The sequence below is a fragment of the Myotis nattereri genome (genome assembly GCF_964212035.1).
Source record: "Myotis nattereri genome assembly, contig: HAP1_SCAFFOLD_96, whole genome shotgun sequence".
Lineage (NCBI taxonomy): Eukaryota > Metazoa > Chordata > Mammalia > Chiroptera > Vespertilionidae > Myotis > Myotis nattereri.
In genome coordinates, this window is record NW_027669672.1 from 53,613 (window position 1) to 68,063 (window position 14,451).

General features: G+C 49.3%; 1 protein-coding gene across 1 annotated transcript; it reads left to right on the forward strand.

The window, feature by feature from the left end:
* Positions 1-68: 68 nt before the first annotated feature.
* PSMB1 (proteasome 20S subunit beta 1) lies at positions 69-11,760 on the forward strand. The gene is made up of 6 exons (XM_081115481.1): positions 69-945; positions 2,828-2,935; positions 5,855-5,936; positions 8,140-8,269; positions 10,440-10,546; positions 11,369-11,760. Exons 1-6 carry the CDS (start codon positions 836-838, stop codon positions 11,552-11,554), a joined length of 723 nt encoding a protein of 240 aa, XP_080971607.1. The 5' UTR covers positions 69-835; the 3' UTR covers positions 11,555-11,760.
* The last annotated feature ends 2,691 nt before the right edge of the window (positions 11,761-14,451 follow it).

The following is a 14,451-nucleotide window of genomic DNA, read 5'->3' on the forward strand; positions in this document are numbered from 1 at the left end:
GGGCTATTCTGGAGTTCCGGGGCGGGGCCAGCTGGCCCATGTCTTCTCATTGGTCGTTGTTGGAAGCTGACAAGAGGTGGATTTCCAAAGCAACTGTCTGCGTGACCTTTGGCCCGTTGCCTGCCTCTCCGCCTGTTTCTCCGTTTTTAAAAGCACTTTTAAGAAATTGTAAAATATATTCACGTAAGGAAATGAAAACACACTTCCAGATGAACAGGATGTTATAAATCATGAAGCCGGGTACTGCCGGCCCTTCCTGCTCTGTGCTGTTATGTAGCGTGTCCCGACAGAAGACCCTTCCTTAGCGGACATCGGTTAACCGTCGTTGCTGTGACATTTGCCTGCGTTTATGGACATTTGCTCACTTCCAGTTTGGGGCTATTGGGAACAATGCTATGTGAACATTCTTGCACATGCCTTCTGGCGGAGTGCACACCGGGGAGCTTAACTGCTGGGGCCTCAGGTGTGCGTCTCTCCAACGATGCCAGGTGATGCCAGTCGCTTTCCAAATACGGCCGCACCAACTTGCACTCCGGTAGACGATTGGACTTTTCGATGCGCGATAGTGTTGACAATTATTTTTGTATGGTCAGACTTTAAAATTCCTGTACATCAAGAGCGAATTCGGATGTTTTCTTAAGGAAGAAAACCCTAACACCTCTGTCAGTTTTCTTTAAGTGGGGGGCCCGGCGGCCACGCGGACCTCTGGGAGCCGGGCACCTGAGCGCGCCCGGGCGACCGGAGGGAGCGCCGCGGGGCAGCCGGAAGTGGCGCGAATTCCGACTTCCGGCTGGGTGGCCATCTCGCGGTGAGACAGCAGGAGCGGGTGCCGGTGATGATGTCTTCCGCAGCCGTGTCTTGGGGTCCCGGCCGAGAACTGGCGATGGAGCCGCGCGGCGCCGGCCCCGTGCAGCTGCGCTTCTCGCCCTACGCGTTCAACGGAGGGTGAGGCCCGCAGTCGCTCCCCCTCCCGGGCCGTGCTTACGCCCTCGGGTGTTCGGCGGGCCTCCGTCTCTGGGTGGCTTGTCCTCTCGGCCCATCGCTTGGGTGTCGGTGCGGACGGCCGGTGGGCAGTGAGGCCGCAAGTGGGCCCGGAAGCCCGGCCTCCGCTGCGGGGGAGCTTCCCGGAGGGACCCGGCGGCAGCGACGGGCAGGTGTAGCGTCTGAGGTGGATCAGTCCGCGTTGGTAGATGCATAGTTGTGTCTGTAGCTAAGAGGGTTGGTTGATCAAACAATTTAATCGTCTTCTGTTATTTTAGGTAGAAAGTAGGATTAGTTGGCCGGGCTTCGTTTCATAGTTACGTGCTTGTTTTTTAAGATTTAGCCTAAGTTCGGGGGAGAATACTCAGAAGAGGGTCTTTAAAAATGTTATCTTGCATGTTTCATTTAGGTTGTCCTTTTTAAAATGAGAATACCAGCTTTACGTTACGTGGTGCTATTCCTTGATACACAATAAAAGAACGAGGGTTGTAGGGAGATGCCCCATTAAGGACTCTTGGCCGCTGTAAATTGAGGCAGTGGTTGCAGTTTACCGACTGAACTACCTACAGCGAACACACCGATGGGAACAGGTCTTGTGGATTTGAAGTTCTCATGCATGTTTTGCGGATGTGTTGGAAGGAGAGCGGAAGTTTTGATTTTAGCCTTGTGCCTGCCACTAAAGGGCAATGCAGCCTCTCCACTTTTTTAACACAGCTTCTTAGAGTTTGGAGGAGAATCAAGCATTTTGTACATTGCCAGCCGTTACATTTTTTTCATCCTCATGCTGCCCTGAGTGTTAGATGGTATTAGCCCCGTTTTTACAATGAACCAGGGGCTCCAGCCACAACGCTGGTGTGAGGTTGAGCGAGGACTTGCATCCATATCTCTGTGTCCACTTGAGTTTATGCTTTACCCTTTCACTTCTAACACTTTTGGAGACAACTGATGGAGTAGTTAGGGCATCAGGTGGCTATTAGACCCATTTCATAAGGCAGTTGTGAATTCTTTGTAAGACTGTGCAAGGTGTTGAATATTCAGTATCCGTTACTCTCTTTTTAGCCCGTTGTAATCCAGTTTAAGCCCTATGAATTTCTGATTATTAAGTTGAGTTACCTTTTCTCAGTGTTATTTTTTAAAAATTTTTTTAAATTGATTTCAGAGAGGAAGGGAGGGGGAGAGAGAGTTAGAAACATCAGTGATGAGAGAATCATTGACTGGCTGCCTTCACACCCTACACACTGGGGTTTGAGCCACAACCCGGGCCTGTGCCCTGACCGGGACTCAAACCGTGACCTCCTGGTTCATAAGTTGATGTTCAACCACCAAGCCACACCAGGAGGGCAGGTATTTAATTTTTAATAATGATGATAATTCTGTAGCTCTTCTTTTACCTCCCACTAAGGACCCTTTGCTGTGATGTAGGCTGTGTTTTAGGGAACTCTTGGTATTTTTCCAGATTACTTGTAGCCTTTCCTGATCTCACCTCTTCTATCTGAATCCTGCTCTTGCTAGCATCCAGTGGTTTTCTCCCAGTGCAGGCACACCTTGTGTTGTGTTTCATGTGCTCACAGATGATGCGTTCTTTACAAGTGGTTAGCATTTTTTAGCAATAACATTTTTAAATTAAGGTATGTACATTTTTAAAATACATAATGGTATTGCACACTGATTTCAATGTAGTATAAACATAACTTTTCTATGCTCAGAGAACCCAAAATCTGACTCGCTCTGTTGTGATACTTGCTTTATTGCAGTGGTCAGAACTGGACCCGCGCCCTTCTGTTGGGGCAGGCTTGTTTACCATCCAGGAGGACTCATTAATTTTTTTTCCCTTCTTTTCCCTCAGTACTGTATTGGCTATTGCTGGAGAAGATTTTTCAATTGTTGCTTCTGATACTCGACTGAGTGAAGGGTTTTCAATCCACACCCGGGACAGTCCCAAATGTTACAAATTGTAAGTAAATTTCTAATTCCACATTTCCCAGCACCTTGTGGTAACAATACTACAGAGATTTAACTTCTAAACAGTGGGTTGCATGAGTTCTTAGACTGCCTGTGTTAGGAAACAATTTTATAAATTAGTATTTCCTGATAATTTACTATGTAGTGTTCATGGTATCTGCCATATGTGGATACCAACAGTGCCTTTCATAAAGTAAATATTTTCATCTCAACATTTTATCATGAAAAATTTCAAATATACAACAGAAGTAAAATATTGTGGTGAACATCCATATATTGCCACCTAGATCTTATTAGCATTTTACATAATTATCGTATTTACTCATCCTTGTATCCATGAATCCATTAATTTTTTTTTTAATCTGCCCATTTTTTTAAACCTGAACCATTCAATTTAGCCAGGTCCTAAGCAGTTGCACCCATGGCTCACAGTGTTAGTAGATCCATTTTTTCTAAAATACAAAAATAAAGTCATGTACAGAAAGAAAAAAAGGGTCTGTATAAGTCAGCTAAATGCATCTTGCAGGTTGGCAGTGGTTTGTAACTAACATTTTTGGCAGCAGTTGTACATAGTGGTTAATTCCCAGGTTGGTCCAAAAGAGCCTTTTGCACCTGAATTGTAACAGGGAAGGACTGAGGAGGTTTGTCCTGTGTGTGCAGGAGGCGGTAAAGAAGGGAGGTCTGTCCTTCCTGCTCAGGGTGGACTGACACACACTACCCCCGAGAACTGAAGTTTGTCTTCATCGTCCCAGTTCCCCTTTTTTATATATATATTATATTTTATTGATTTTTTACAGAGAGGAGGGGAGAGGGATAGAGAGTTAGAAACATCGATGAGAGAGAAACGTCGATCAGCTGCCTCCTGCACACCCCCTACTAGGGATGTGCCTGCAACCAAAGTACATGCCCTTGACTGGAATCGAACCCAGGACCCTGCAGTCCGCAGGCCGACACTCTATCTACTGAGCCAAACCAGTCAGGGCTCAGTTCCCTTTTTGACCACTTCTCCATCTTTGATGCCTCGTTCTCCTCTCCAGTTTATAGTGCACCCATGCTACCTTGCTTCTTCTAAGATGTAATTTTTATAATTTGAAAGTAGTGAATGATATAAATATAACTTTATTGATATTATCTTTGTGTAGGCTTCTCTTTTTTATAATGTTCTACTTTATCTTATTATTATTTTTAGTTGAGAGAGAGAGAAAAAAAGATCAGTGTAAGAGAAATATCTATCGACTGTCCCCCCTACCCCACCTCTATGCTCCCCGACTGGGGATCAAACCCCAACCTGGGTATGTGCCTTGACTGGGAATTGAACCTGCTGCCTTCTGGTGTACGGGATGATGCTCAAACTAACTGAGCCACACTGGCCAGGGCTGTAACATTCTATTTTAGTGTGTATGCTGCTAAAGTGAAGACCCATTCTTTTTTATGACATACTTAGTTCTAGGAGTAGATAGAACACTGACAATTTCCTGTGTCCCTGTCATCCATTGTCAGCCCTAGACCATGTGTACAGCTGAAGCTGCCTGTATACTCTGATCCCACGCCCTCTGGGGCTGACCTAGAGCTGAGCCTGCCTCTTCCCCACCTGCTTGAGACTCTACAGTTACACTTTATTCTTTGCAGTCCACTGATGTATTTGGATATTTGGGAAAAGCATCTTGAAGCTCCCAAAATGTTGTCCTGACTGTTGGTATTGTCAGCCCATCTTGGTGTTAGATTGAAGGTCTTTGCCTCCGCAGAGAGGCTGGTTGTAGGGAGAGATCAGGAAATGCTGGGAGCTGGTGATGCCCCAGGGGGTCGGGGGTCCACAGTTGGACAAGAATGATTTGTATGCTCGTCCATAAAGTCTGAAAGGAAGAAATCATGGCCTCTGCTAAATAGTCCTTGACGAGGTGGGTTTAGCTTTCTTTATAGATCAGTACCCAGATTTATGGGTTTATTTTTGAGACATATGGTTGAACTTGTATGGGTGTCCCAAAATTTAATCAGTTTCCTTCTGGTGGGCATTTGGGATGTTTTTTGTTTGTTTTGTTTTGGAGAGCCACTGAAATAATATGTATACTCACACAAGTGACCTGAACATATCTTTGCAAACTTGCTGATGTGATGAATGTCAGGCAGTGGGATTATTGCGTGAAAGTGATGTGCGCTTAACTCTTTGCTAGATCCAGCCAGTGGCCCTTCTGAGGCTGAGATCAATGTGTCCTCCTTCCCAGCATCTGAGAGGACCGTTTTCCACAGGCTGCCAGCACGAGGCATTACAGCCAGTGCGATAGGTGGAAATCGTCTCTTGTTTAGAGTTGGATTTCTGAGAGACCCAGAGGCTCTTTTCATATGTTTACGGTGACTTGTGTCTACTTTTATCTGACTTTCATAACATTTTACCCAACTTAGTTTCAGATGTACAACATGATTCTAATTTGTATATAATGTAAAATGATCATAATCAGTCTAGGTAAAACCTGTCCACGCACATAGTTGCACAGATTTATTTACTGTAATGAGAACTCATCTTAGCAGCTTCAGATATGCAAGACAGTATTAGTGACTACAGGCACCATGCTGCATGTTACACCCCCATGATCCCTTGCGGTGTTAACGTTTTTCATAATTGTAGACTAAGGAAGTTAAAACTGGACTTTGGTCATAAGTATTACAAATACATTTTCTTAGTTTTTTATGTTAAACTTGGTATTTTTCTCTTTAATTGATGTGGTGGAAGGAATTAGATATCTGATTACAGACCTTCCCCCTCCCCATTTCCATTCTCCACTGAGTGGCGATGGCAGTTGTCCCATTACCACCCAGTGAGCAACGGGATCAGGAGCTCTAGGGTTAACATTGCCCACAGGTGTTTTGCTTTACTGTTTAACCAACTCAATGTCCTGAAATGTGCTTTTTCTAGAACAGACAAAACAGTCATTGGATGCAGCGGTTTCCATGGAGACTGTCTAACCCTGACGAAGATTATTGAAGCAAGACTAAAGGTAGATTCGTTTTACATTGGAAGTTGACTATTGGAAGTTGGTAACTCGTTAGACTCTTTTACGGACACAGCATAGCTGCTGCTCAGAATAGCTGGAGAAGCGCTAGGTAGTACGAGAAACGGACCTGTCGATGCAGCGTCACTAACATAGAGAATGTGGAACCACAACAGATCCACCTGTCAGATCCCTACAACAGAGAGGATTTCTGCCCTTTTTTGAGGCAGCAGGAACGGAGTTCTTCTGAAGATTCTCCTCCCTGAAAACCAAACGGATCGATTTCTGTGGAGAAGACAAGCTTTTTGATGGGAGCTTGGTCTGGACTTCCCCCACCTTCCCACCCCCCACCCCTTCCAGACAGGACTTGTGGGCAGGAGTAGGAAGGGGAAAGCCATTACTACCTTCTACCTTCACAGGCTTTAGTTGACAGGAGGCTGGTGGGGTAGGAGAGAGGAGGGGCAGTGTTAGGAAGAAGTGAGAGAAGGAGTGGGACCAGCCGTTTGTAAAGGGCTGACCTGTCACTGCCTAAGGCCTGAGGTGAGATCAACTCTGATGAAGCGAGGGCGAGTCTGGACTCGGATTGGGGTCTGTGTACAGTAAGCGTTTGCTTCTAGTCGTTTCCAGATGAGGGCAGGAGTGTTTGGACTGTGTTCAGTGGGTTTTACTGCGCTCAGGTGGCTGGAACTCCCAGTCACCATTGTCAGCATTCAGAAATGTGGGTGTTTCTCGCCATGTAGCCTGGCGAGGCTTTGTCAGAGCTGTTGGTGGTATCTGCAGTGTCAGTCCCCTTGCCCTTGGTTCCTGATTTAACTGTGTTGGCTATGGTCATGGTTTTAAGTGGCTGGTAGGTCCATCTGGTACATGAAGAAATGAGCCGTAGTGATCACGTCTTGCCTGCCTGTTTGTAACACCTGAGATGGTTCCCACTGCGGGGGGTGTGGTCGCTGGACTACACCGTGGCTTACTACCTGGCACTTGCTTTTTACATGTGTAGGAACCATTTCATTCAGTATTCATCGGTTGTTGGTACTTATTTAAAAATTCTACTTACATTGCCAGCTTCAACAACTTACATTTATTGACCTGTGTGTGGTTTCTAATATTTTGTAAATGGGACTTAAAGGACAAAAATAAACAAGACAGGGAGAGTTGTTTTGTTAAATAAAAGAAGAACCAGTGAGGTCATCTTAGTGCACAATACTTCCTGAAGTGTTTATTCGATACATTATTACATAGGTGGTGAGGTGAATAAATGGGATTTGGTTTTGAAATAAAATGAAATTAAAATTTTTTACTATTCATTTTGGAAAAAAATCTTCTGGACACCGACACATGCACCACTCGTAGCTTCTTTCTAATGTGTCTTCAGTACTTTGTCACTGACAATTCCACAGTATTTCCTAGGTTTCTCTGTAGAGGTGGTTGCCAGGTGGCTGACAATTTGGAGAACTTTATGTTACGTTTGCTACTTTGGTAGGATTCCTCAGTCTGTTAGATAAGTTGGGGTTCCCACGGGTGAAGTCAATGTGGGCTGGGACTCCCTGAATGTGAATGCCACCTGGATTTGGGGGCTTCAGGAGCAAGAGCACACCCTGTCCTAGTGTCTGCGGCGCCAGGTTAGCGCGGCCTCATCTCTGTTCTCAGGCGAGGCTGCTGTGCAGAGGGGGCCTCGACCTGCGTCTGATCAGGGCTCAGCAGACTGCAAAGGCCCAGATAGGAAGTGTCTCAGCTTTGTGGGTCATTGGGTCTTGGTGGCAACAATCAGCTCTGCTGTTGAAACACAGAAGCAGTTGTAGGCGGCCTGTGATGATGGGAAAGACTGTTCACGGACACCGGCGGGGCTGGATGTGGCCCACGGCCACAGTTTGCTGTGTGGTCTGTGCAGAGTGAAGAGCTGGGTTGGTGTGAGTTGCTCTGGAGTTTGTATCTTTGTCTTGGAATAAGGGTGACGTGGGAAATAGTCTGTAAACCAGATACTGGGGGGCAAACTTAGTGTTCTTCCCTCCGAGAATTCTTCCTCCTCCCAAAGTGATGGGGTCTAGTGAATTACCTTACCGTAGTGACACTGAGTTTTTTGATCATGAGAGAAACAGGTATCTTTTCTTTCACCAAGATATGCACTTATTCTTTTCACTCTCCTGGTCATTGTTGTAGCCTGGAATAAGTATATTCTGCCTCTGCTTCCTGTTTTTGTTAAAAACCGCAGATGTACAAGCACTCCAATAACAAGGCCATGACCACGGGGGCCATCGCGGCGATGCTGTCCACGATCCTCTACTCGCGGCGCTTCTTCCCGTACTACGTCTACAACATCATCGGGGGCCTCGACGAGGACGGTAAGGTCGTCTCAGATGTCGGGGTTTCGCCTAGACTTGAAAAGAACCACAAGGGCCATCTTGCCCGACAATTTCATTTTCTGATAGAGCAATAGAGACTGAAGCTGAAAGGAAATAAATGGTTGTCCAGGGACACAGAGCAGGTGGCGGTTGGCGCTGGAATGTCGGCAGGCGTTGCTTTACTGTTTCCTCAAGGTCTCAGTGAGTTCAGAAGTAGGTACTCAGCATTTTAGTCTTAAAAAGGAAATCTGATCTGGAGGACAAATTTATTTGACATCAAAAAGTTTTTAAAAAGTGATGTCTTCGAAGGAGTGCGTGCGTTTTCACCCGTGTTTCTGTAACATTTTTGAAAGGCTCTGGTTTCCGCCAGAGCAGGGACGTTTCTGTCCTGCTGTGTCGCTCAGCTCAGGCACCGAGGCTTCACACAGGTCTGAGCTGTGCTGACTTTCAGTGGCTTCCAAACACCACATAGACTCTCAGGACCGTCTGTGCCACCGTTCAGAGCGGCCCATTGTGAAAGTTACAGAAGTGTCCGTGAGGACCTGGTCCGTGAAATGGGTCTGCTTCCGAGAGGGAAGGTGGGTGGAGAGGAGTCAGGGCTTCTGGGTTCCTTCCCTCCAGGGTCTGTGTCTCTTTTCTGCCCCCAGGCTTCCCTGCTGCCCTCACTTACCTGCTGCCCCCACCCGGGGGCTCTGGGAGCTCTCTGCTCTTCCACCCTCATGGTTCCCATGAGACAGACCAGGCCAACAGGTGTTCTTTGAGGCTTTCAGCCTCACTTGAAAACTAGGAGAAAGTGTAAGGGCTAGAAATGATCGTCATAAATGAATTACTCTTTACTCGGGCAATTACATTCTAGCCACCGATCAGCTGCCTAACGTAGCAAAGCTCTCCTGGTGCCTTTTTGACTTAAATTATATCTGATTTGAATGTCAGACCAATAAATTCATGTTTTAGCAGCATTAGCGGCTACCGTTGAATTTCAGCAGGGCAGGCAAGGTCCTTGAACTCCCCCTGAGAGTCAGAGATGATCTGGGAGCCCACGGCTACTCACTGGCAGGCTGGGGTTTGGGTCTGTTTGACTGCCGGCCCTCCCTGGCCTGTGATTTTCACGTGACAGCGCTCCTTGTTCAGGTGGATTTGATTCTCGGGCATTTCCAACTGTCCTTCCTAATCTTGTCTTTGATTTTCCTTAGAGTAACGCTATTTCTTAAAGAAGTTTATCCCCCGACAGTCTTCAGCTCTGACCAAGGCATCTCTTTTCTTGGTTTTCCTCCCAGCAGATTCTGAGAAAGAAAGCAGCAGGCCCTCCTGAGGCTTGGCTGTTGGCCTCTGTTTCATCCCGGGTTCTGACCCTCACCCCGGGTCTGTCCTCACTGTGTCTCCTTCTCCACCAGCTTTCCTTTTTTTGTTTTTCAGTTTCCTTATTATTATTACTACTTTTTTAAGAATCCTGCTCTTGTTAGATTTTGTTGTACTTTGAAGTTTCCTTGAGTTGTTGCATTCTATCAGATTGGTTTTCATTTTGTTTGCATTTGCCTCTGTCTTCTACATTGGAGGCTTCCTTCAAATTTCTGTTCCAGTTTTTGGCTTCCATTCCTCTTGATGATGCTGCACCCAGGTGTGATGGTCAGGTCTGATTGCCACGCCCAAACCCCACCCTCTCTATAGGCTGTCCATCACTGTGGACGTGTCCCCTTCTGATGGAGTTGAGGCTGCTAAAAAGGTTTTTGCTCTTAGGAGCTACAGAAATGGCCTTGTCCACACTGCCGTGTTTCACAGGCCAGCTTCAGAGAGATTGCAGTTTTGGTTCCATACCAACTAGGGATGTTCAGGAGGAATTTGGTGCAGAACTTAGAGCGGGACCTATGACCATTAACCAGCGTGCCTGTGAGGCCACATGCACGCAGGGAGTCAAGGATGGGCGGGGGGGGGGGGGGCGGGGGGGGCAGAGTGCAGTCTGGTGGCAGACATCACGGGAGACAGGAGTGGCAGGTGGGCTCTGGAGGGTGGGAGGCAGGCTGCTGGTGTCCCTTGTGCAGCAGGGCTTGTGCTCCTCGCTGAGAGTTGCTGACGCTTTAGCTCAGTCAGTAGTCCATTCAGCTTCACACTGTTGCCGTGATTTGAGATCGGGGTCAGGATGTAGCCTCATGGAGATTTTTCCTTCTTGAAGGGAAGGGAGCCGTGTACAGCTTTGACCCAGTGGGCTCCTACCAGAGAGACTCCTTCAAGGCGGGAGGTTCAGCAAGTGCCATGCTGCAGCCCCTGCTGGACAACCAGGTAACGACACTGCCCCAGTCCTCCTCCGCTCCAGGGAGGGTGGGGAAATCAAGGCTCTCTCATACATCTTTGTGTACTATGGCCGATTTGCCCGCCCAGACCTCCTGGTCTCTGCTGGCCCTTAGCCACTGCTCACTTACCCCACGCCTGCCTGCTTCCTGCATCCCTGTGACTTTTTGGTCTCTGGTGCTGACCACAGTTGGTCCATCTTTTCAGTTCTCCTTGCCATCCTCACCCGAGTTTCCTGAAGACACCTTTCTCCCCGATACCATCTCTGTGTCTTATTAACACGCCCCTTTTCCATTTCTGATGACTGAACTCAGACCAGCATGGCATCTTGCCTGGATTGGTATATCTCCTCACATACATCCTTCATTCTGGCTCCCTTCCCCAGGACATTCTCCTCACTTTTCTGGAATTTGTCACATGCAGAGACTTCTCTGCTCATTGCTTACTACCTCCACTCCACAGCCCCTGGGAGCACTGCCTGTCCCGTCTCCTCGACCTTGGACGTGCCGCAGCCTCGCTCCTTCACGCCCAACTTGAGTGTCCTTTGTCCTAGCGGGTCTGGTCGTGGCTGCTGGGCTCTCCTGACCCCTCCCCTCCTCGGCCGCAGCCCAGCCTGTAACGCTCTGCCCCTTGCCCACCTCCAGGGCAGGGGCTTCCTGGGAGCCAGGGCTTGGTCTCCATGCGTCTGTGTGGGAGGACCCTGGTCTGCGACGTGTTCGCCATGAGCTCTCAGACATGTGAAGGCGGAGGGACAAGGGGCTTGGTCCTCTGTACGGTCACGTGATGCCTCACCCAAGTTCCCTGTCCCATCAGGTTGGTTTTAAGAACATGCAGAATGTGGAGCACGTCCCGCTGTCTTTGGACAGAGCCATGCGGCTTGTGAAAGACGTCTTCATTTCTGCTGCCGAGAGGGATGTGTACACCGGGGACGCCCTGCGGATCTGCATCGTGACCAAGGAGGGCATCCGGGAGGAGACGGTGCCCCTGCGGAAGGATTGACCTCTGCCACGCGCTGCTTTGTTTGTTTATGAAAATAAACCCCGATGCTCGTCCTGTTGGAACTTGGCTTCTCTCAGCAGCACAGGTCTGGGGGCTGCGTTCCCTTTCCTTTCATTTTCCTCATTCCTCCACACTTTTCTGTCCTCCAGAGCTATTTCTTATTTTAAGGATGAAAAAATAAACAGCTCGTGTCAGTTTTCCTTACATTTATGAGCAAGAAGTTTCTCTGGAAAAGCTGACTTTTGTCCGTGGAGATGGTCGACCCGTCTCACGCAGAGGGCGTCTTCTCCACGGTTTCCCTTTCCTCCCTCTGGCTCTCACTACGACGTCGGGGGAGGTAAGCGAACACCTTGGACTCACTCCCGGGGTTGGAGACGCGCAGCCTGGAGGGGCTGTTTTGGGGACGCATCTTCTAATCACCACATAGAGGGACATCTTGGAAACGAATAGGCCTTTACAGGGTCCTTAGCCAAACAGCTTAGGAATGTTACGATCAGGCCTACGTTTTGATGGTGCTAGGTAGTTTTTGCTCTAGAATTATGTACATTTTGGCTCCATTACATATAGTTTTGGACTAGTTTTCTTGGTGTTGAGCAAGTCCAATTACACAACATCACCTAGGGGGTATGATTTTCTTTGTAGCCTAATGGAGAATTTACTGTTGACCTCGTTAAGAGTTAATTAAAATTATTAAAGCCCCTAGTTTGGTCTACAAATAGGGTCACAGGTGAAAACCAGCCTCCACGTCAAGTTCAGCCTTATTGGACTAGTTCTCTGGGGAAGCAGCTGGTCGGACAGGCCGACTTAGGGTGAAGAATTGACTTGCGCTGATCTGCCGTCTGCGAGCCAGGGCCAGAGCCAGGAGTAGGTTCCCGCTGCAGTGTGCAGGGCGAAGCTGGGTGGGAGGACCCTCCCCGCTCAGCGCTCCCTCCTCGGGCTCCTCCCGGCCTCAGCGTTGCAGGAGGGCAGCCACCTCACTCAGCTCCTGACTTAAAATGCTGTAGAAATCCTCACTGACACTCCAATAATATTTAGCCAAATATCCGGGCACCCTGTGATCCAGTCGAGTTGACACAACCACTGCAATTATATAAACGGGCTATTTTATTTTTTTGTTTCAAAGGACTTTTTGTTGAGTTTGGGATTCATTGTTTCACTATTTGAAATTTGAATGTGTGTGTCTAGAATTCTCTCTGAGGTCCTCACCTCTGAAGGGGCCTAGTATGTAACCATCCTTTTCACAGCTTCAGGCACAAGTTGTTCAGCCTCGTTTCCTTCAGAGCTTGGACGTGGTCTCCTTTGAAGGCCTGTGTGTGGAGGAGGCAGGAGTCACCTCCAGCCTCCATGTGCTGGTGCGTGGGCCTCTCTGGGCCAGCTCTGACTCCAGTTACTGGGTGGCTTTTCCAGATGGTTCCACCGTATTTGCTCACCTGAAAAGGCACCCTTTTAGTACCTGGACAGATTTGAGGGACAACTTCCTTTGACAGCTTTCGGTCCTGGTTACGCTGAGACCCTCAGGTCAGTGATGCTCCTGCCAGGACACAGCTCACTCTGGATTCACACACTGAGCTGGAATGCTGTGTAATTGTTCTTAGCAGAAATACTCTGGGTCCGCTGGACAGGCTGCCTGCGCCCCCCCCCCTCCCCCCCCCCGCTGTGACCTGCAGCTGCCTCTGGGCCTCCGTGGTTCCCGCTCTGACCTGCAGGCAGGGAAGTGGGCCTGTGGGACTGACTGCGAGCCTGCCTGGGAGGGTGGGGCCGTCTAGTAGGAGGTGGTCTTCATCCTCACAGTGTCCCAGCTGATTGGTGCCTGCCTTTTGCACCTTGCGTCCAGGGGGGTGACCGACCTCTGGTGGAAGGTGGGTCCCCTGTATTCCGCAGAGCACTGGTCCTAAACTGATTCTGGGCCACCCCAGGTGCCCCTCCTTACCCGGGGCTGGGACCTGAACACACACATGGTAAACCATCCAATGCCTGGATGGTGGGCACACGGAAACTCCCAGCTCCTCTGCAGACAAGTCCCTCGGAAACAGCCCTGGGAGCGGGTGAGGGGTGGGTCATAGGGCTCTTGGCACAGGTAAGGGGCTGGTTAGGTGGCCTGTGTGGGGCAGGAGCCTGGTGTCCACACATTGCCTGTTGCTGGGGCCACACCAGCCTCAGATCCTCCCACTGCAGGGGGGAGGGGGGTGTGCACTCAAGAGACCCTGCCTCTGGGGAGGAGCTATAGGGCCTGCGGAGCTAGAGACAGCCCTGCCACTCACCTGCCAACTGCCGGCCATTCCGTCTCCATTCAGATAAAGCCCCTGTGTCCATGGACAGTTGGGACTGGGGGAACCGGAAGCTGGGAGCACTGGGGGTCCAGAACCTCACCCTCGGTTCTGCTGGGCGGGCCTGAAGGGTTTGTCTGCCAACACCTGGGGCGAGGTTTCTCTCTGGGGCGGGGAGCTCACGCATGTGTGCATTTGGGAGGTGACAGGTACGTCCAACAAAGGGAGAGGCTACAGTCAGCATCTCTGTTCTGGAGGCCCTTCCCAGGCATCTTCCCAGGACGCCCACCTGGTCTTAGTGGCTCCTTGGAACTTGTCATCTTGAAAAGTATTTTTCTATAAATGGGAAACATCTCCATTCAGAAAAGGACCTGGGGTGTGGCTTGCTGCCCACAGAGCTGCGCTGGAATGCACAGGCAACCTGGCGTGTGATTGCACCGCGTTGCCCTCCCGTAGCCCCAGGGCCTGCACCTTCTCTGCACCCAGACGCTGCTGGGAGCCCCCTGCCTCGGAGTTGGAAACCAACTCCTTCCACGTGGCAGGTGCGTGCCTCTCTCCTGAGGTCACCAGGGGGCAGTGTCAGCCTGGCCGGCGGTGGGATGGAGGCCTGTCGCTGGCCAAGGTCCTGGT